Raw genomic sequence first — 21,702 nt, 5'->3', positions numbered from 1 at the left:
ACGACCAGTTCCAGCCACAATAACGTAGCCGCCACATTTTCTAGCATGAGCACCTGCCTGTCTAACACTGAATGTTGACAGGAAGCGGCTCCATCCCACAGACCTCGGGCTGCAAGCAGCTCCTCTTCTCTATAGGCCAACCTGAGCCCCCTGTCAGAGAGAAGCAAAACAAGGGCAAACACTGTGAAGCTGTACATTTGGAAACGGAGAAACAGACGCACAGAGCAGCGTCCGTCGGTGTCTGAATGCACATTGTACCCGGGGTTGTTAATGCCGCCTTCACAAGGATGGGTTCAGCGGTTCATCGACCTATCATGATCCTGTATGGAAGTTAAACAGCCACAGGATCTATGAACTCCCATCCCACAGTTCCTAGATTTTTCTGCACGCTTAAAGCATATTCTGTTTATTTCCCCATCTCCTGGGAGCGCGGGTCGCCTTTGTCCCCACAGCACAGCCAGCGGTATAAAACTTCTGCATCTGTCAGATTTCTCCATGGGGAGCATAATTGCCTGATTTCCATTTGAAAGTACAGCGCTGACATTACAACTACATAGACCCACCAGTGGTAACAATAGTGTCCTGACACCTACAAGGGGACAGGGCGTGCGTAATGGTATAAAAAACACAGGCACCGAATGCACGCTTGCCTTCAGATGGACCAGGTCTGAGTGCAGCTGCGGATGAAGTACGCCCAGGAACAAAAAATTTAAAAATTAAAAAAAAAAAAAAAAAAAGAATAAAGAAAAAGAAACCCTCAGATTAGCATCAGCGTGAGTCTGGTGGAGCCAGATGGCTCTCTGTGGAAATCAAGCTTTCCCGCTTTCTTCCAGTAACCCCGACTAGCAGACAGCAAGCCTGCTAAGAGGGGAGAGAAATGATCTCATTCCTCCACCAGGCACATGATCCGCCTTCTTTCTCTCACACACAGCTCCAGCTGAAGGAAAGTTGGAAAAAAAGACAGGGTGAGAAAGAAGGGGTGGGGAGTCTGGCTCGCTGTAAAGAATTAGCAGTGCTACCTAGAGGAGGGGCGAGATCCCAGCCCCTGCCAGGCCCCCAGCATTCAGAAACCAGGCTCAGATGACCCGAGAGAAAGCCGGGTAGATGGGGACAGGGGCAGCAGAAGGGACATTCTGACGTACTGGTGTCCCCCTCCACCTGCGTCCATGAACTTCATCTCCAGAGACTTGGTGCACAAGGGTGGAGAGGTGGGGCAGGACTGGCTGTAGCAGCTCTCCATTAAGCCCTGGCCTCCTTAGGGAAGGAAGGTGGATGATGTTTTCAGGTTCTTACTAATGAATGTGTGCACCACTCTTGGTGGGCTGGAGGCCAGTGATTCTGTAACAGTGCTTGGCTAGCCAGACCAGGTCAGAAGCCGGACCCGCCATCTGCCTGGGTCTGAGTCTTCTGTGCCCAGGACCGTGGCCTGGAGTGCAGGGAGCTGAGGGGCTCGAGCCAGATGGGGTTGCCGCCTGAAATGAACCTAACAGGTGTGTGGGTAGGGGGCTGCCTCTCCTCCAAGGTCCTATAGCCTAGAGGGGGCTCAGCGTGGACTCATCGTGCCTTCCCTGCCTAGTAAAGCATTTGTGGCCCATAAACAACAGTCTGTTTCTGGAGTGACAGCCAGATGTTTGGTGGATGGACATCAGGCCAACCACCAGATGTTGTTGGAGCATAGCCCTTGCAGTGGTGTGCAGGGGTGCAGCCATCCCCCATGCTGAGCTGCCCTCCTCATGGATGTTCACACCCCCCAGCTTGGCATGTGGGCTCCTGAGGGCTCCCACACAGAGAAGCGCATCCAAGAAGGAAGGCTCTCTTGAGAGTGCCAGGGGCTCGAAGAGCATGTCAGCAGCCTGGCTGGGTTTCCCTGGGCACCTGAAATTGGTCTCCGCCAGTGTTTACTCCGGAGTCAACACTAGGCTCCAGCAGGATACCCAGTGCAGGATGTGGTCATTCATTTAGAGCTGGAAATAATGATTCCAGTCATAATAAACACTGAACAGAATCTGCTCCATTTTCAATCAGGGCAAGGGCACCTGCTTCCCAATTTCTGGCCATCTTGGGTATAACTAGGCAGTTAAGTGGCATATTCTATGGGCAAAGAAAGCAAGGCAAGCTGCTGGCTGGGAGCCCAGGCTGTGGGCCCCTGCTCTTCTTCCAAAAACAAAACAAAAATCTGCCACTCTACCAAACAACTGTTTGGGTCCTCTCTCCAACAGTGCTACCACCTACCAGGGTTCATAGTCTTGGGTGGGTTTGTTCTTGCTTACAGCTGAGCTAAAGGACTTTGAAGGGAAGTACACAGGGGAGGTAACAAGAATCATGAGCTGGATCATTTTCCTTTGTCCCTGCTCTAGCAGGGAAATCACTTACTAAGAGCATTAAAAAAAAAAAAAAAAAAAAAATCCCAGCACTTGAAAAGGGCTTGCAAAGTGTGGATAACTCTTCTAAATGCTTTGTGTATATATCTGACATCCCTACGAGGCAGGTTCTCTAAGTATTCCCATTTTACAATGGGGACACTGAGGCACAGAGACGTTAAGCAACATTCCCAAACTCACACAGCTGGTAAGTGGTAGGGCCAGGCTTGAAAGCTGGCTCTACCCGGCTCCAGGGTCCATACCTCCAGGCTGTCCTGCATGTTTTGGTGTCCCAACATCGGCAGCATGTATCTTGCTCAGGCACTTGGCCAGCATCAGCCATGTGGTCTCAGGCTACTGGATCTCCCTGAATTTGTTTCTTCATCTGTGGAGTAGGGCCTGGAAGAGCTGACTTAGTATGGGATTGTTGCCAGGAACAGAAGTAACGTGTAACATATATGAGGCCTAGCATGTGTTTGATGGTTAATAATTGTTAGTAGCGACATTACTATGAGTCTCGTGGTCCTATTTGTGCTTTAATATTTTACTGAATCTTCACCCAGAAAACCTTGGAGATAGGTAGGACTGCTGTCACTAAGCCTATTTCATAGTGGGTGAGGCTGAATTACCAAGATACTGAGCAGTAGAGTCAGGACAAGAACCCACATCTCTGGACTCTACCCCTTGCACTCAGCATACCCTGACTCGCTGTAACCTTGCCGAACTATGGGTCACACCTGCCTGTTGCCAGACACAAGACACAGTTGCCTCCCAGAAGCCTGGGGCAGGGAATTCAACTCTTGTTGCCTTCCCAACCCCTTCTGCCTCTGGGATTAGCTGGGGGCAGTCAGGTCCTGCCCATGTTTTCCTGGGAATGGTTGAAAACACTTAGTGCCTCTTGGGCCAAGTAAGGTCCTAGTGAGGGTGAATCACAACATCACGTGTGCCTTCAGCTTTTGTTTATTATCTAGGTAAAATAGAAGCAATTTTCTGTTCATCCCCAAATGCAGATGCATAGCCCATACCCACATCTCCACTTCCCGTCCGCTCCCCTCACCAAGCCTCTGAGAACATCCCCAAACTCTTTGAGGCAGAAGGTGTTTCCATCCCCACAGAGAGACGCCTAGAGGAGCCTTCTGGGTCCTGAAGGCAACTGGCCAAGGAAGCTGGGCGTCTGGCTGTGTTCTGCTTTGCTTCCCTATCTTTCCTAGCTCTGCCCTTCCTGTGATTTTTACATTTTCCCCTCCATCTTACTCTCAGAAAAGCCCTGGGGAATGCTGCTTTTGTTCTATTGCTTCACACAATTCCCAGGGCTGGGAATGAAAATTATTTCCTTTCACAACCCCTGGCCGGGTGCCTTTCACATCCCGGCTGTGTTACGGGGTGATTTATAAACTGCGGGGTCTGGGGCTCTTTCCTCCGCCTCCTCTTTCCCCTGCCCTCCCACCATCATTTAAAACAAGACATTGCACACGAGGCGCTCAGAGGTCAGGGTGTCCTCTGAAGTTGGCCACTGGGGCTTTTGCTCAGAGGCGAAGATTCAGTGGAACCATAGTGATGAGAGCATGAAAGCCATTCACCCCTGGTAGAAGAAAACAGAAAAGAGGCCCCACAGCCGGACTTATCATCTGTGGGAACAAACAGGACTCAGTCTCAACGTCGGGGGTGGGGGGGTTGGCTTTGAACTGAGAATTGTAAAAGCACATTTTCCAAACTTGTCAGGATTGTGTTTCATTTCTAGACTTTTATTCTCAAAGGGACCATGAGGAAGAGACGCAGCTTAAGAAGTTTTGAACTGAAAAATGAAAAGAAGTAACTTTTCTTTGTCTCCGTAAAACCGAGTAGAGGAAAAGTGAAGCCGGGGGGTTCATTTTTCCTGCATCACAACAGAGCACAGAAAGCAGATGGTAGAGCATCGTTAGGAAAGTGAGGTGTCTGTGTCCGCTCTGAAGACAGTTGTCTGTCAGCGGCCTCCACGGAATCCTGCCCTGTCACTGAACTCCCTTCAGGGGTTGGTTCCTCAGAAGCTGAAATGAGACAATGAGGTGAGCCAGTCAGTCAAGCTTCAGACTGGTCTCAGTGGTCAGGGGGTTTCTGTCCCAGCCAGACCCCAGCAAACAGTGTGGCCACCCTGGGCTTCCTCTCCTACCTTCGGAGCAGGAAATCATCTTTGGAAGAAGAAGTCCAAACAGACCTCAGCCTCGTCAGCATCGTATTTCTTTTGTCCCACATTGTGTCATCTTCTTGGTCACAGACCAGCTCTCTACTTGGACATAACTTACGGAACAGCCCCAAGCCTCCAGACTTTGCTGGCCCTATGACTGTCTGTGAGGTCCGAGCATCAGAATCACACAGGCCAAGGGTCACAAACCAGCCCGGCCACGGTTCACACTTAACCCCTTTGGGCCTCATTTGTCCTCATCTGAAAAGTGGGGAGATGATGATTACACCTACCTCCCCAGGTTGTGGTAATAAGCAAAGCAGATGATTTACAGAAAGTGATAAACATAATGATAACACAGAGTACAAACTCAAGATGCTGGTTCTTATTCTAAGTTTGGAAGGGAGCCCAGAGTGAAGGTACTGGAAAAGAACTACCTCAGGGACCGAGCCACACAAGGAAGGAGGGAGGGAGGGAGGGAGCAGGACTCAGAGAAAAAAAGGAAAGAAGAAGGCTGTTGGAAGATTGTCTCCACTTCATCCTGCTTGCCCTGTGGTTTCACTTGGAAAGGTGAGCATCTAAGATTTTCAAGTCGTGTATCATTCCCGCTTCTTTTTCTTTCTTTCCTTTTCTTTTTTAATACTGATCATTGTTCCAGAGACATTTGAGTTCAGAGAGGTTCACATAATAGATTTGTGGCTCAAGTGCTCTAGAAATCAGGAAACACAGGAGGAGCTTCTCACTTCAGCCTCATGTTCCCAGATTAATGAATGACGTCTTTCACCAGAAGGGGCCCTTAGCACTTCAGACTTCTTCTAGAAACCGGATCAGTGATTCACCTTGTTTTCCGATCCTAAAAGCTATGGTTTGTTTTCAGCACAAATAATTTGCTAAGGTTATGTCCCTAAGGAATATGCGGAAAAATTGGGGCTGCTGGGCCTGTCCCCACTCTCTCCCCTCTCTCTAGCCCAGGATGGGCTGAGAATTTGGGAAAGGAGCCTGGAGCACACAAGGAGGAAGATCATGGGCCACCTAGAATGAACTCACTGGGCCAACTCTGGGTGATGAGTCATATGGAGTTCACCACTCGTGCATACGTTAGGGCTACTCTGACAAGGAATCAGGGTTCGGAAGACCCTAGAATGTGGCATTTTTATGGAGTATGGCCAAAGAGGTGTTCCTTCAGTGGAGATGTCACTGAGTACATGTTCATTTGAGCTCTGTAGTATGTCCTCCCCCTCCTCCCCCTGAATTGCAAAATACTGAATCATGGTTAGCAATATTTTATCCTCTCCGGAAACTGTTAATTATATGGGTGCTTTTGGTTTTTTGTTAATTCTCTATGAGTTTTATTATTCCCAAACCATTTATCCCTTTCACTTTGAATCAAAGTTTATTGTGATAATGGCTTTTCTTTGAAAAAATAAGCACTATTACCATTTTTAAAGGAACACAATTTTTCCAAAATGGAAATATGCAAGATTAGTGATGAAGACAGTATGTTTGAAAAGTTTGCGATTGGTTTCATTGTGGTATCATGGCAAATAGAGGGGACAAGTGTTGATTACAGGTAGAAATGTAACTATTTCTGTTGAGAAGACATGGCTGCCCCTGCTCTGTCACTGCCCATCAGCACTAAAAGGGGCAACTGAACTCTCCCCATCTAACGTCCCTCCATGCCTCAGTTTCTCCAGATGTAAAAGGATTACTGCACCATACATCTGCCTTCCACTGAACTCCTAGAGTCGTTATGAGAACCTATAAGAGAACACCTCCACAAGATTGTGAGTGCCGAAATGTGGTTTGTGTCTTTGGAATTGTACAAAAAGTGGGGGTCACCCAAACAAAAATACAAACCAAACAAGAAGGGGTTGGAGTTACTAAAACAAGGGATTCCAACAAAGGAAAACTTTTCTTTAGTTATCCACAGGCAGGCTCTGTGTATGATATGCCCCTGCTTCCAGAAAACAGCACAGTTACTTTGTGGTGAAGACGACTCATCTGTTTTCTGGCTTTACCTCTCACAAAGAATTTTGGAAGTAAACTCAACACTAGGAAAGAATATCTCACAGACCCTTTAGCCTCCCTGTTATTAAACACTTTCTCACGTTTTCCTTCCTCCTAATTTCTCTTCTCAAAAAGTTTTCAACTTACTCCCCCCCACCCCTTTGTGTCTCTTGCTCCCACAGCATACTTTTCTTTCTTCTAACCAGGCCTTTTTTTTTTTTTTTTAACTTCCTCACTTGTGTCTTAATTGTGGTCCTCTTTCTCTTCCATTTCTACCCATGTTTCCCTTGCACTTTTATTAAACTCTGTTCTTTCCCTTTTCTGTCCTTGAGGAAAAAGTCCCTGATGGACAAGGAGGAAAAAAATGGCCAGCTAGCCTGTTGTTGGGAGAATAGCAACAGCATTATTGAAAGCTAACGGACCAAACATGACCTTGTCAATTTGAGCCAATGCCACCTGATGATTCAAACGAGACTTGATCAGTATGGAATTGCAAGACTCTCCTGGAATTTCTACACAAATATATATTTGACATTTTACCCCAATCAATTCCACACTCCAGATGGTGGAAGAATTTCCTTGTTTGCTGGAGATGAATTCTCACTCATCATCTTTTACTCTTAGAAGACCATGGCTCACAACCCCCAAGGATAGCCTATTAGTACCACCATCTTGCTACAGTTAAAGCTTATTATTGGGCATACTTATAAAATGGGGTGTCATCATTAATTAAGTTTTCTGACTGAGAATTCCAGTGTACATCTTCTATCTAAACACTAAAACTCAGGTTGAATTCGATTAGTCTCTCTCGGAAAATTCAGAGGCAACTTTAAGACTCACAGAACATCAGAGACATCCCAGAAGTATTACAGATTTGCAGAAGTGCAAAATAATTGGAGTTTCCACTTGATGCGATGCAAAATGTGACTTGAGATGTGCAGCAAACAGCATGAGTCACATGGGAAAAACTGTACCACATTGAGCACGTCGTGTCTTCTTAGTTTCCCTCTTCTGTTTTGAAATGTTTTTAAATGTTCAAAGGAAAGAAATTCATGACCTCCCAAGTTACAAAACAGTGTATGTGTGACAATCCCAATCACACATACACCATGGGACCCTCACATACATAAGTTTGGCAGATAGGCCCCCCAAATTTGCTATTAGTCTCTCCAGGTGATGGAATTATGGGTGATTTTGCTTTCTTCTTTGGATTTATCTGCACTTTTTGGTTTTAAGATAGTAATAATAATTCAGTATTCTGTCTATAATATAAATGAACAAATAATCTTCAGTTGAGCAAACCAACACAGCCCAAGAAAGAATTAAACGCAGCACAGAAACCCACTTCAATAGCTATTAAAAATAAATTAAGTTGTGGTAGAAGCCATCTTCCCCTGTTTGGAAAACAACCAGTGCTTAGGCGGTGTTGTCAAATATGAAATTGGGGGATGTCCTAGTACAGCGGTGAGAACAAAGAGCAGTTTGGGGAAAGGTTGCTGCCTTGGGAAATACACGAGTACTTTGGGTCACTGGCTGGTCATTACAGACAGGACTCTATGACTCATAAAGGGTATGACATGGGGTTATAAGAAGGAATTCTTACATTCGTGATGGCAATAATTCCTGGTCTGCATTCTTCATCTGTATCTAATCTCCTAGATAGAGTAAGATGTGGGAAACCGAGTCTTGGTTTCAGTACTGATTTTCCATTATGGGGATGATGTCTTCATCTTGAAACTTAAGTCTGACTCTCTGTTGGGTCTTCTCAGTCATCCTCAAGACTTCATCCCATTTGGATGCTTCCCACATGGGTCCTGCCAACGGGGGTCCCTTCCCACCTGTGCTCTCACCCTGTACCCTTTCTGGCCTTTACTCTGAAGGGTTTTCATGTGTGCAGAAACAGTTTATCTCCTCTGACTTGGTTCCATCTGGATTTATTTTCCAATGAATCCACCTGCTCTTGGGGGAAGGTCAGGCTCACCACACCGTACTGTTTGTAGGTGTGAACAGAGAAAGGGGCCACGAATTCTAGAAGTGATCTTTTTGAGGGGAAACTCTACCAGTGAGAAAAATTTAACCTTGTTATACAAATGGTGCAATGGGGTCTCCAGGTTTGGTGAGAGTGGTTGCCATTCTAGAATCACCCTCCCCTTTTTCTCCTATTTTCATCCATGGGCAAAAGGGGCCATGATCTGGAGGAACCACATTTCCAGCTTCCAGAAGCCCCTGCATTCTCTAGAGATCAGAGCAGAGGCCATCCCCTTGATCTGCCTGTTCCTGCCATCACATATTTGTTAAGCGAGTGAATTCCCAATATTAGGGTCCCTAACTGACAAAGCAGTTGGCACATGGGTCATGTCTTCCACATTTCACAGCTTCCAGATAATATACAGCATCTCATACATTCCTCAAAGAGACTGGGTAAAGCGGGCATTCTGCTTTCGGGTTGAGAAAGTGAAGCAAAGAGGACTTGCCCAAAGTGACACAGTTGGTTACTGGGCAGCAAGCCGTGGACGTGGGCCCAGGAATTCCGATTCAAGCTAATTCTCATTCCGTCATGATGGTGGTCCCCTAGCCTGGCAGCTCATCAAAATGCCCTTTGGAGATGGTAAACTAATAAACCAGAGTTGACAGCCTCTCTCTGAGCCTTCTGAGTCACTCTGGGGCGAGGCCCAGACATCTGAGTCTGACAATTGCCACCCATCGCCCTCCCATGCCGACCGACTCCCAAGGCCTCATCCCCGTCGATGATATCAAGCCCAATAACAAAGGGCCTTTAGAAGCCCCTTTAGAAGCCCTTTCTGCCGCTGACAGTGTCCTTCCATTAGTAAACTCCTCATTTGCCCAGAGTTGGTTCATACGTCCCAGGATCTTCCTTCTACAGAACATTGGTGGGTTAACAACTCAACTTCTAAAAAGACTGAGGTTAAAAACAGCTGTGCCTCGGGGATAAAAGGCACAGCATAGGGACTATCGTCAATGGTACTGTAATAACACAGCCTGGTGACAGACGGGCTACACAGGGATGAGCACAGTGTAACGTATACACTTGTCCAATCACTGTGGTGTACCCCTGAAGCTGAGGTGGCATTGTGTGTCAACTCTACTTCCATATTAATAAATAAATACGAAGACCAGTCCTCTAGCAAAAACAAACAAAACAACTCTGCCATTCGTCAGCCCCGAGTAGAAAAGGTTGGAAAGATCTGACAGCCAAGCTTACGAAGGCCTTAGCAAGGCCTACTGCTGAAAGGCCTGGGGGCCAGGAATACAGGCCCAGCCTCCTTTTGCTGCCTCCCCCAACCAGCCAGGCCCCAGCTCCCCGGACATGTCTGGGAAAGGCACTTGTATTGTCAAAAGTTTGCAAAGCGAGGGAGGGACAGGGACCTGCCGATTAAGTGGCCACAAACTCAGGCAAGACTCACTCACCAGGGGGCTTGCTGGGGCTGGGGAAGTTCTTCCCATTAGGATTTGAGGGACTCGGCAAAGCCCACAGCAGGTAGACCACTGAACTCCGACAGAGACTCCCACTACTAACGTGCTCCAGAGGAACAATTAGGAGTCCTCCAAAACCGACCTAGCCTGCCATGAGCCCAGCAAGGGGACCCCCCCTGGACTGATTTATAGGAAGGGGTCACCTCCAGAGAGGAGCCTGGGCCACGTGCCTGAATGCTGCATGCAGGTCAGCCTGGAACCCATTATTCTAATTGTCAGGAGAATCAGTTAGGAGACAAGTTGAAGCAAGTTGAAATTTGAAAAACACATTAACAGGGGTCTGACGAGATGCCAGAAGAGCCTGCCAGCAGGGACAGCTGGAAGGCCAATTTTTGAGTCAATACTGAAAGGTGGTCGCTCAAATATCTGAGTCAACACACACTGATTTCTCTCCGGCTCAATACTCCGGGTTAATTGCCCCGGGGAGTCTACCCCACTGACACATCTAACACCCAATTCCATAGTGGAGTCAAAGAAAAGCATGGTATTGAAGTGCAAATGAGGTCCTGGGTGCAGCCTGCAGGCCTGGGTCCTGCTGGAGGGTTTCCTATCACCAGGGCAGACACTTCCTGCAGAGATGCGGTGAGCCCCCCATTTGCAAGAGGGCCAAGTGGTGAGCATCACATCACAGCTGGCCCTCAGAGAGGGATCTCTGGGGTTCGTGTCTCGCCTCTGCAGCTCCCTGTGCTGCTAAGGCCAGAATATATGTTTCAGGAGTGGTGGTCTTCACGGGGAGTGGGAGTCGAGGGGATACCTACTTCCCAAATTTGGGAACAAGTAAGAGGGAAATGCGTGCCCCCAGAAAGGGATCCTAAATTTGGCAAATTTGTGAGGCTGATGGCCAATGTGATGGATGAAGTGAGCCTAGAGTGTCCTCCCGAATGCTTAGAGGTTGGACAGTAGGCAGATCTCAGAAGCAGCAAGAGCCAGCAGCCTAACCTTCGGGGTCCTGACAGGTTTTGGCTACTCATGGAAGCACTGTCCCATAACGGGACCCACAGAGGGGCCAAGTGGGATGACCCCATGGCTGGAGGTAAGAATGGGGGCTCCTGCAATGACCGTCTAACAGCCCTCCCCTACGTCAGAGCTAAGCATGACATCGTGAGATGCAACCCAAAACCTACGAGAACTGAGATCTAAATCACAAGGACAAGGCAGGCCCCTAGGAACAGGTGACATGAATCCTTCAAGGTGAGATTCTAGGTCTGCTGCCAATCATCACAGATAAGGAAGAAGCCTGTGCCATGGTAAAACGAAACTCAAAATTCCCCGGGGAAGCTGTGAAAAGCCGTTTCTGATTTGGTAGGTCTGAGTTTGGGTAGCCTGAGTGAGATTCAATGGCCAGGCTGGCTTTCCAAGCCTCTGGCTCAGTTTATCACTGTTTATCACTGACCCTCAGGGTATGCGTTGGTCCTCACTAACAGGCCTGCAGGATCACACGCAACAACCAGAAAGCTGCTCAGCTGGGGCCTGGAGGATCCCAGAGTAATATGGCGGAGCCTCTATGAAGCCTGGGGGTCCACACGCAGCAGCCTACCACCAGGGGGAACTGAAGTCCTTCTGGCCCATTGCTCACATGGACATGGGCTGCCTGAGACAAACCAGCATGAAGATCCAGTCCAGCTTCTTTCATTTACTTTGTCTGAATGACACCACCTTTCTGAACTTCAGGTTTCTTACATCTGTTACAGGGATAGTCAAGGGACTGTTGTATCAAGTGAGATAAAGTGGGTAAAATGCCCAGCACTAACTAGTTGCCCAACAAATGCCTCTTTTCTAACCATCCAGTTTTCACCCCCAAACTGAAGTGGCCTCAGTTTCTCCTGAGGTTGTCTCCTGTGGTTGTTGATATTGGTTTATGTCCAGGGAAGCAGCAGCTGCAGGAGCTACTAAATCAGGAAACTGCCTGAGAAACTTCTTCTTTTTAAGCAAGAATCCCAGCCCTGCCCAGACCTGTTGGTTTCTTCTGTGGAGGGATCTCCATGTAGCACAAGTCTGAAAAATGAGTTTGTTCATCTTCTTGGAGCATGAAGTTCTTAGACCTCCCAACCTGAGCTGGTGACGCAGCAGTCATTTCAGAATGCAAGTGCCAGAGACCTTCTCCTGGGGAACGTTCCCATGGAGTCCCAGCAGCTCCTTACCTTGCCTCTTACTTACTCTCAGACTTTCTGTATGTGGCTAGGAATGCTCCAGGCCACTCTGACTTCCTCCCCTACTGCTCCCTTCCCCTTCGACCCCTCTTTAGACACATGGCCTTCTTAGTCTTCTTTGAGCTTGCTAAGCTCATGTTTGCCTTCAGCTTCCTCTGGAAGCTCGCATGATAGCCTCATGGCCGGCTCTGGTCTTTCTTGCACACTTCAGCTCAAATGCTTCAGCCCCAAAGAAGCCCTCATTGGCCCTCTCTTCTCCATCACTCAGTTTATTTTCTGGCTAACATTTGTCATTATCTAAAGCGATCTTATTTTCCTTGATGTTGTCTATCTTCCATACTAAAATGCAGGCCGCATGAAGCAGGGACTCATGTCTTTAGTTCAGCGAGCACTGACAGATCCCAGCCTAGGGCCTGGCCTCCACTCTCTTGTCTCCCTGGAGCCTCAGCAGTTTTCTAAGAGATGCTGTTAAATGAACCTATGAATTATAATCCCATATGTAAGATGATCTCATGCTGTAATAACAGACTATAATAACATCACAGAGCGAACATCACTCAGAACCATACAACTGTAGGAAGGAAGGCGATGGGGTGGGGAGGGCAATGCCGCCCAGTAATGGCAGAAAGTCTGCTTAGAGCGGCTCATGCTCCAAAGTCCACGATTCCCCAGGATCCCCGATCAGAGCAAGGGACTTTTTATTCTGTCTCCTCTCAGAATTGAATGGAAGGGTGCTGATCATTCTCTCGACTTCAGATTCTGGGACTGAACTGGAAGGAAGTCTTCAGGCATCGGAACAACATCCAATGCCAAGGCCAAGGTCTCAGGCAAAACTCAAAAGATACTGTCTAATAAACATAACCATAATGTCTTAAAAGATACTATCTAATAAAAATAACCAGCTCTTTAACAGACAGACGCTGCTGCCTCGCCTCAAAAGCTTAATCCCCTCTGGATTAATCTGGACCCTCTTGCATGAGGTTTCCAGAAAGCAGGAGGGCGGCAGTGGCTGCACAAAGCCAGAGAGGACAAGTTGGCAGGGGGCAGTGAGGTGTCCCTACAGCAGTTCTTTCTGTAGACCCATCCCTGGTCCTTCATCACAGCTCTGTGTCCCCATCCTCCGAACCCAGGGGAGTCAGTGCTGCAAACGGCTCTTGAGGAAGCTGAGTGGCTCACCGGGGCAGTTAAGAGTAGGCATAGGTGGAAGGAAAACTTCCATTCCCACCACCTTCAGGGACAACCAGAGAAGAGAGTCATAGGGCCTACACTTTGTCACTGCTCCGAGGTTGCTCTGACTCACCCTGTAATGGAACAGTGCAAAAATCTCTGGCACTCCTTGTTCACAGGCGGTGTGCAACTGAGAGCATGGTGTCCAGACAAGCCTTGTTTCATGGGTACCGAGAGACCAGTATGTTTTTCTGAGCACTAAACATTCGTTTGGAGGGGGGCATAGAGAACCCTTCCAGAAGGAGGGTGCCCCGCACACTTGGGGTGGGGAGGTGGGTGGGTTGTGTTCAAGATGCAATGAGCAACCATCAGAACATCCTGCTCAGGACCCCAAACTCCATCTGTCCCCATCTGGCTCTGAGCCACACCTCTGAACCCAACGGTTCCCCCTCCACGCACCACAGCGCTGCGGGTATATGGAAGGCTCTGCGTACTCACCGTCTGCCTTGCCGCTCGTCAGGGGCAGTGGCTCACTATCCTTGTACCGCATGATGGCAACAGTCTTGCTGTCTTGACCTCCTGGAGCACTTCCATCTGCAAACGGGCATGCGGGGAAGGACAGTGAGAATGGCTAGCCGGCTTCATGAGCTGCAGAGGTGGGGGACCTTTCTTTGATGCCTCTGAACATCAGTCTCCCCTTGGGTATTTCCTTGGGCACCCGTTGTATGAAGGACCAACTGGATAGTGGTTCCGGCTGCTGGGGGGACGCAGGACACTTAACATGCCTAATGCCTTCACCAGCTAGAAGATGAAGGAGCAAATGCACCTGCTTTTGAGAACAAAGGGGAGAAAGGAGAATGGTTTGAGGAAGAGCACTCCGGGGTGCCGTCCCTTGTTCTGTCACTTCCTGGGTGTCCCCTCATGCCAGGTGGGGGAGGAGTGCGGGCTGATGAGAACCCAGGAGGGTCACTGCTGAGGACTTCTCACCCTGTTCCCCTGCCGTCTACCCACGGATGAGTGCTGGCTGCAGTTCCAATCTGCTCACACTCATTTTCTTGGTCTTCCTCCCACACCTCCCCCAAATCACCCAAAGAAGCCAGTGTGTGTCTCTTACAGAAGATCCTCAGAGGAAAGAGGCCAGTATGGGAAGAACAGTAGCATGCATATTAGTGTCTCTGCATCCCCATCCTCCATCCCTGGCTTTGAGAGACTCAGTCTTGCTGTGTGGGACAAAGTCCCTTGGTCTCTGCAAGTAAATGGGGTTCCCGTTCTTGCGGCCCCAGCCCCACACTGCAGTGGGGATGGGAGGGACAAGCAGTGCCTTCCCCAGGGCCAGACAGCTGAGGCTTATCGCAGGAGACCCTTGCCTGATGCGGAAAGGGGCAAGAGAAGCCAAGAGAAGCATGGAAAGAAAAGAAGAGAGGCAGAGATCTTTCCAGGTTCTGCACACAGGGTTGTGCCCTTTCTCTGCACAGAGATTCCTGGCCAAGAAGTTCAGGCTGGGGGCTGACATCAGCCCAGAGGAGCAGGTGACTTTCCTTTATCATAAGCCATACCTGGAGGGTTACCTACCCAAAGTGGGCCTTTTCCCAGCTTGCACGGAGAAGCTGGTTCGGGTCCACAAGGGGCTACCCCTCCCCTTCCTTCACATCCGTTCTCCTCTGTCTCAGGGTCCATATCGAATCTTTAACTGAAACAAGCTTACTCATATTCTACTGTCAGTTATTTCTGTTCTGTTTGGTTTTTCCAGCTCAGAAAAGTAGGTTGGAGTCTATTGACCCACACCATGTTCTAGAAACCTGTTCGTCAGACTTTCCCATTTGAGGACCCCTGCAGGGGGAACAGGAGAAAGTGGTATCCAGCTTGAGCCAAGGGCACCTTCTGAGTAGAATTCTGCCCTGTCCTGGTGTGAAAGCCTCCGACTCTGTCTCCCCTCTCCCACAATCAGGTGGTAGAACACCTCTCCCCATTTACATTGTCCAGTTCTGACAACAAAGAAATTGCTCATCCCTCCCTATCCGTCCTCCCTGTGGAGAGGGAGACGGTGAGGCCATGGGCGAGGCATCCCGAACCTAGAAATTCAGAGGCCAAACACTCTGTTGAGAGTGGCTTCTGGTCTTCAGTAGCCAAAGTTATTTCTAATTTTTAATTTACATCTTTCTATCTCAGTGTCTTTAGCACTAAAATGTGGCCAAAACCTGTCGCAGCCCACGGGGATATTAACATGCACCAAAAACGCTATGAAAACAAGTCTAAAAGTTCTTCCAATACCCATCTCTTTAGTAGTATGGCCTCACTTTTTGAACTAGTAACCGTGATTCATATGTCCCAAAGAGACATCCTGCGTGTATTAGCAACGAGAAAACTCTAGATTTCAAGATTTTCCTTTGCAGGCCCCTGGATCAGTTAGAGATTAGCTCCTGTCTAAAGGAATCCATTTCCTCCTCCAGTTTGCTTCGGAGGCTCAGGAAGGTTTGCCTTGTGCTACTGGGTCTCCCCCTGGGGTCAGCACCTCCCTGCATTAACCAGGGAAGATGGTAAGGAGCCCCAGCCACTCGGGGTAGAGGGCAGCTAATGGGGACCTCCTCGTCGGATTCCAGCTACTGCTGTGAGTCCTGTGAGCCTAGTGGTAATCCCCGGGCTGGCTTAGCACTCCGTTGTTTTAACCTAAACTCCCTCTCCTGTCATTCCAGGAGCTGGGTAAATCACAGATCTCGTCCTTCTTCCCAGCTTTAGAAGCCAGCAGCAAATCAGGAAGGTTGTGAGGAAAGCCCACTCGAGGCTAGGGAATAGGGAAAGATTCTAACATTGTCCACCAGCTGCAGGAGAGGCTGATGAGAAGAGCCCCTTTCTGGGGCAGGAGAGAAGCTGGAAAACAAACTCAGGAGGGACCCTCCAGGCTGGGCCCATCAGCCCAGCTCAAGGAACATCAGACTAGCCAGGATGCAAGGGTTCATCCTGGTTGCTCTGATCCTTGAGATGTCAAGGGATAATGCCCTTGCAGAGCCTGCATACTTAAGGGCCACACTGAACACATCCCAAGTTGTTAGTGGAAAAAATATCCAACACCGAGAGGTGGCTTTTCCTTTATGCTCACCCTTCCGGTCAAGCAGGCTTTGAGGTCTGCCCATGATCTCGTCCTCTGAGGCGTGCAGGTTCCGGATCAGAAAGTACGTGGTCATTTTTCCTTTACCTTTCACTTCAATTTCACCCCTCTCGATTATTTCAAAGCCTTGATTTTCCAGAGCGCTGCACAGAGGGGGTAAAATATGCACCAATTACCAAAGATTGGAGGTCTGCAACTTGAGAGTTGGCTACAGTGGAGAGGGTGATGCAGGAGAAGTCTGGGCCGTGGAGCACACAATGGATTGTGGGAGGGGAGGGTGACCACAGGACATTGGCCAGGCTGGTTAAGTGGGGCAGGGAGGCAGCTGGGGAGAGGAGGGAACCTAAAGTGGCAGAGTGAGAGCACAGGGGACCCACCCAAATCCTGTGACTCTACACCACCTTTCCTCCCTCCAACACACTGCTCATACCCACAGCTGCATGTCCTCTCTGGCCATGCGTGCACCAGCCCTGCGTGGTTCTGAAACAGGAGGCTCCTTGGAAATCAGCTCTCTCCTTTCCAGCCTCCCCAAGCACCTCCCCAATTACCCCCATGTGGTCAGCATGCTCATCCTCACCCCCCAAGCTTTCTGCATGGCTTCTGGCTGCCAAGGAACTGAAGGGAGGAGTATAGGGGGAGGGGACCCTGAAAAGAGACAGAGCTATGGGATAACTGGAAAATGTTTGCTTGTTCATTTATTTACTCGTGGCTGCCGGGTATTGGAGAGAAACCACAGAACAGTGCGTACCAGCCAAGTATCGAATTCACGGTCAGGTGGGTGCCTCAGGCAGCTCTCAGCACTCACTGACCTTCCCTTGCCCTTGACCAGTTCCATGGAGATTTCAGACCCTCACCATGCTCCTCTAGTTCCCCCACTTGGCACCCGCTCTCCTCACTCTCAGGTTTCTGACTCTGCCTCCTCCTTTGTGACCTTTGTGATTCTTCTCTAAAATTGCAGCCACTTACAGGCAAGACCCCACAGCATTTCACCCCCTCCTGGCCACACTCCCCTTTTGCCCCAGTCTCTGAGGCTAAGATGTCTTGTGCAAGAACTGTTCCCTTCCCACCTCCTTGAGGGCTGGCCGCATCAGCCACCTCTCCCCTTCTTTTCAGTTCCCACAATTTGCATCCTTCCCTCAACCTCCTAGCCAGCTAAGGTCTCCTCCATCCGAAACAGAAGGAAAAAACCTTCCCACTTCATTATTTCCTGCTTTAATCCCATACACTTTGCCAATCCCTGCTTTAGGTCAGAAGCTCCTTGGGAGCCAAGGTGTCATACAGGAGAGGCTCAGGAGTATTTACTCTCTGACACAGCGTCTTCTGTAAGCCAGGGTGGCATGACTTTCCTTTACTACCTGTGTCCCATGGCGGCTAGGCACTCTCTGTGTTCTGGAATTAGGGTAAGTCAAAGGAAGGCATGAATGCACAAAGGGCTACCTGTAGGCAGTGGGGCTGAGGTGCACTTTGTCGGGGAGCCCGTGACTTTCCATCCTAGAAGCTGTGTTCACGGTGTCACCAAACAAGCAGTACCGTGGCATCTTGTCTCCCACCACTCCTGCCAAGACCGGTCCCGTGTGGATGCCCACTCTGATCTGCACAGAGAAAACCTCACTGAAGCAAGACCATCGAATACTCCTGCTTTTCTTTTGAAATTGAGGTATAATTTATATAAAACAAGCAAACAAAAAAGATCTCAAGTTGTTAGCTCCGGGAGTTTTGACAAGAGCATAGGGCCCTGCAGCCCCCACCGAAAATCAAACACAGCCTACTTTCATGACCTCGCAAGATTATCTTGTGCCCCTTTCCAGTGAAGCTCCAGCCCTCCCTGCAGGGGTGACCACTCTCTTCTTTCTTTTCCCAAAGGTGAATTTGCCTGTTCCTACAAGAAAAGGAGCCTGTCCAACACCGAGTACCTCCGCCTCATGCAGAGTACGACCTCACGTATACTGAAGGCTATATGAGTGAAATAATAGAAGATCTCGAAGAGTCCTAATTTAAAAATTATTGAATTGGTGGCACAAAATGTTTCAAGTCCTTTTCCCTACTTCCTTAAATAAACCCACATGGTATGTTGTTTCTGATGGAGAGTCAATGATGTGCCTAACCAGGTCCCTCTTCTTATCTTAAACTTGATAACATCTTTTCCTGTTTTCTTCTTGGTAAATCCACCAGGAAAGTTTCCAGGAATGCATTGTTTAATTTCATTCTTAGTGGTGTAGCATTACTGTCATCTCTGTAGCTTTCTCACACACATACCCACACACACAGACACGCACACATGCACACACGCACACCCTATACACACACTCTATTTACACAGCAGTATATTTTCAATAATTCAGTGGCTTTATTTACAGCCCTTTAAGCAAAACTCGGATCTCTTATCTGACCTTTTTTATCTCGTTCCCTCATTCCCTCCCATCTTGATTTTTTACTGGGGCTTTTTTTCCACAGATGTATCTGTGTGTTTACATGGGCTGAGTACTGTGGATGTGTCCTTCCTGCAACCACCTAAAGCCAGCTTTTGCTCAGAAGGCTACAGTGGGCACGACCACCAGAACGTGCAGCATTTCCCAATGTTGGACTCATCATGAGGGTGAGTGGAATGCTGCTTCAGAATCTCCTATGGAGGGGCTGTAATTGAGAAAAATTGTATTCTTTTTTTTTAAATTAATTTTTTATTTTTTATAAACATATATTTTTATCCCCAGGGGTACAGGTCTGTGAATCACCAGGTTTACACACTTCACAGCACTCACCAAAGCACATACCCTCCCCAATGTCCATAATCCCACCCCCTTCTGAGAAAAATTGTATTCTATCTTCTAGTTGTCTTCATTTACTCTGAGTTGGCTGGGTAGCTTATCTTGAAGATCTGACTGCCAGAAAGAAAGAAGGGATTACATTTTAAACCCCAGAAACACTGCTCTGAAACATCTCAGGGCGGCTAGGATCTGCTGAGCAGACAGAAGAGGATGCTTACTTTTCATCTCCAAAATTATCCATCTTTTAGAGTGTGAACAAACTTCCATGCTTGGAAGAGTAGGTTCCTGGGAGAGAGGTGAGCAGATGTCTCGCTCAGGGCCACGTGGCAAAGAGGAAAGCTATTCGAAATATCTCATGGCACCCTGGTGCCTCCGCCTACTGCTGAGGGCATTTTCCCCCTTCAGTCTGACTCCTGAACCTCCGAGAAGGCATGTTGAATACACAGTTTCCTTTGGGGTGGGAAGGCTATTCAGTAAACCAGAAACACTTGTGGAACTGAATGCTTAAATTAAAAACCTGGAATTATTTAAAAAAAAACAAAAACAGCTATCAAGATGGATTGAGCCCTGCAGAGTAAATAGAGAGCTGAGCTCAACATTACAGACAAAGAAGCTTGCGGTCAATCACATGAAAGTACCAAGCTCTAAGACCTTCTCTGAAGTTAAAGAGAACTTGGGATGATGATGACCTTACTATTATCTCAATGACTTAGAACATGTGCAAGAGAAGACAAGAGGTGGGAAAAATTACCCATTTTAACTAGTGTAACATACCCAGTAACCATCTGAACAGACGTATAAGCAGAATTCTACCTTTTTGTGCGTGAAATGCTTCGTATTCAGCAAAATACTCAGTTTCTCTCTACCTGGATGGGTTCTCCGGTAATAGGATTCATGACTTCTTTTGCAGAAATTCTCATTCCCAAGGCAAAGTTGGCCACTCTTTGAGCATGGCTTCCGACAGGCACCGGTACGCCCCCCACCACCATGTAGGCATCGCCTATGGTTTCCACCTGGAAGGGGAAAAGAAGCATTCAGAGCATCCCCTTAATGCATTAAACATATGATTAAATATTTGTGTCATTTTCCATGCATTGACAGAAGGACTGCATTAAAGCTGGTATTTGTTTGCCAGGAGGATGAGGAGCATGAGGGAAGGCGTGAGAAGAAAAATGGTTCCACAAACACCCATGAGAGAGCCCAAAGGCCTTTCTGCTTCTGGCAGAAACAAGTTCCAGAGAAGATGAAGTTCCTGGGTTCGTGTATGACTATGTATTAGATATACATTATTTAGATTGGACTTTTTGCTGAATTCAAGGGGTAGAATTATTCCCTGGGAAAACAGGGTGCCCTTCAAAGATGCCTTAGTGCTGAGAATCATAAAAGGATTTCTGCAAAGACTAAAATTCCTAAAATAGCTCCAATCCCGTTTTAGCTCTACCTGCTGACCTCACCACTCCCATCCACACCAAACCGCAGACCAGGGAGGGTCCAGAAAGCTGAGTCCAGAGTCCCTGCCCTTTCTGGGGGTAGCACACCCCCACAGTTCGCAGACACTTACTTTGTAGACCTCGTGGACACTGGTTAGTCTGTCAAACTTGGAGTACATGGAATTCAGCATCTTCACTATCTGGATAGGTTGGCAGGCAGCACAGATGTTAGTAAATGTAACCACATCACTGAAAAGAATCGTGCACGTTTTAAACTCCCCTGCAACATAAACCAGGTGTCAGTGACAGTCCAGGATATGGAATAATAATCCTATGAATTCTAGGTGCAGGTGTCCTTTGGGAACCAAATCTGACTGTGCCTTGGGGAGAAGGAGCCGGATGCCATTCAGCCAGCAGACCTCCCCCGAGTGCCCACTATGAGCCAGTCTTCATACAGGGAGAATCACGTAACATGAAACAGACAGGACCTTGGCCCTTGAGGAGCTCACAGTCCAGTGGAGGAGACATACGTGTCATCAAACACCCTGTAAGGTGTGATGAGAGGCATGGGAGAGCAGAAACGGGTTGAGCAGGCCCTGGCTTACCAAAAAGCCCTTGGCAAGTGGGCTGAGGCAGAGACCCCGGGGCAGGGCAGAGTACTGCCCACCGCGACAGCAGAGACTGGTCACCATGAGGTGGTGAGTTCCGCTCTCCTTGTATGGCGAGAAGGCCACCATATCCTCAGCATGTGCTCCCAACTTGTCAGGCTACTTCCAGTCCTGCTAATTTTCGTAGAGCAGCTAGAGGACCTGCTTAAGTCAGACCCCCACCTCCTCTGCCTTACATCCATGACTTCCATCACACTGAGACTAAAACAGAAAATGTTTACCGTGGCCAGTGAGGGGCCCCCTCTGTCCCCACCACCTCTCTGGCTTCACATCTTCACCGCTCTCTTTGGTTTACTCCACTCCAGCCACACTGGCTTCCTTGGGGTTTTTGAAGTGCCTCCTGCTTGGCGTCCTAGCACTGGTTGCTTTCTCTCTCTGACCCCTCTTTTCACA

General features: G+C 48.4%; 1 protein-coding gene across 1 annotated transcript in view; it reads right to left on the bottom strand.

Annotated features, from left to right (window-relative positions):
- Positions 1–4,241: 4,241 nt before the first annotated feature.
- The window catches only part of LOC132002640 (guanylate cyclase soluble subunit beta-2-like), a 43,859-nt gene continuing 26,398 nt past the window's right edge, over positions 4,242–21,702 (bottom strand). Inside the window, exons 9-14 of the mRNA XM_059377777.1 lie at positions 20,773–20,921; positions 20,078–20,224; positions 17,884–18,038; positions 16,438–16,589; positions 13,839–13,934; positions 4,242–4,387 (exon numbers count right to left, since the gene is read on the bottom strand). Coding sequence (XP_059233760.1) covers positions 4,242–4,387; positions 13,839–13,934; positions 16,438–16,589; positions 17,884–18,038; positions 20,078–20,224; positions 20,773–20,921 — 845 coding nt within the window. The remainder of the gene's footprint in view (positions 4,388–13,838; positions 13,935–16,437; positions 16,590–17,883; positions 18,039–20,077; positions 20,225–20,772; positions 20,922–21,702) is intronic.

This window comes from Mustela nigripes, chromosome 15, assembly GCF_022355385.1.
Source record: "Mustela nigripes isolate SB6536 chromosome 15, MUSNIG.SB6536, whole genome shotgun sequence".
Lineage (NCBI taxonomy): Eukaryota > Metazoa > Chordata > Mammalia > Carnivora > Mustelidae > Mustela > Mustela nigripes.
The sequence above is the reverse complement of the archived record's forward strand: the minus strand, read 5'-3'. Positions and strand labels throughout refer to the sequence as shown.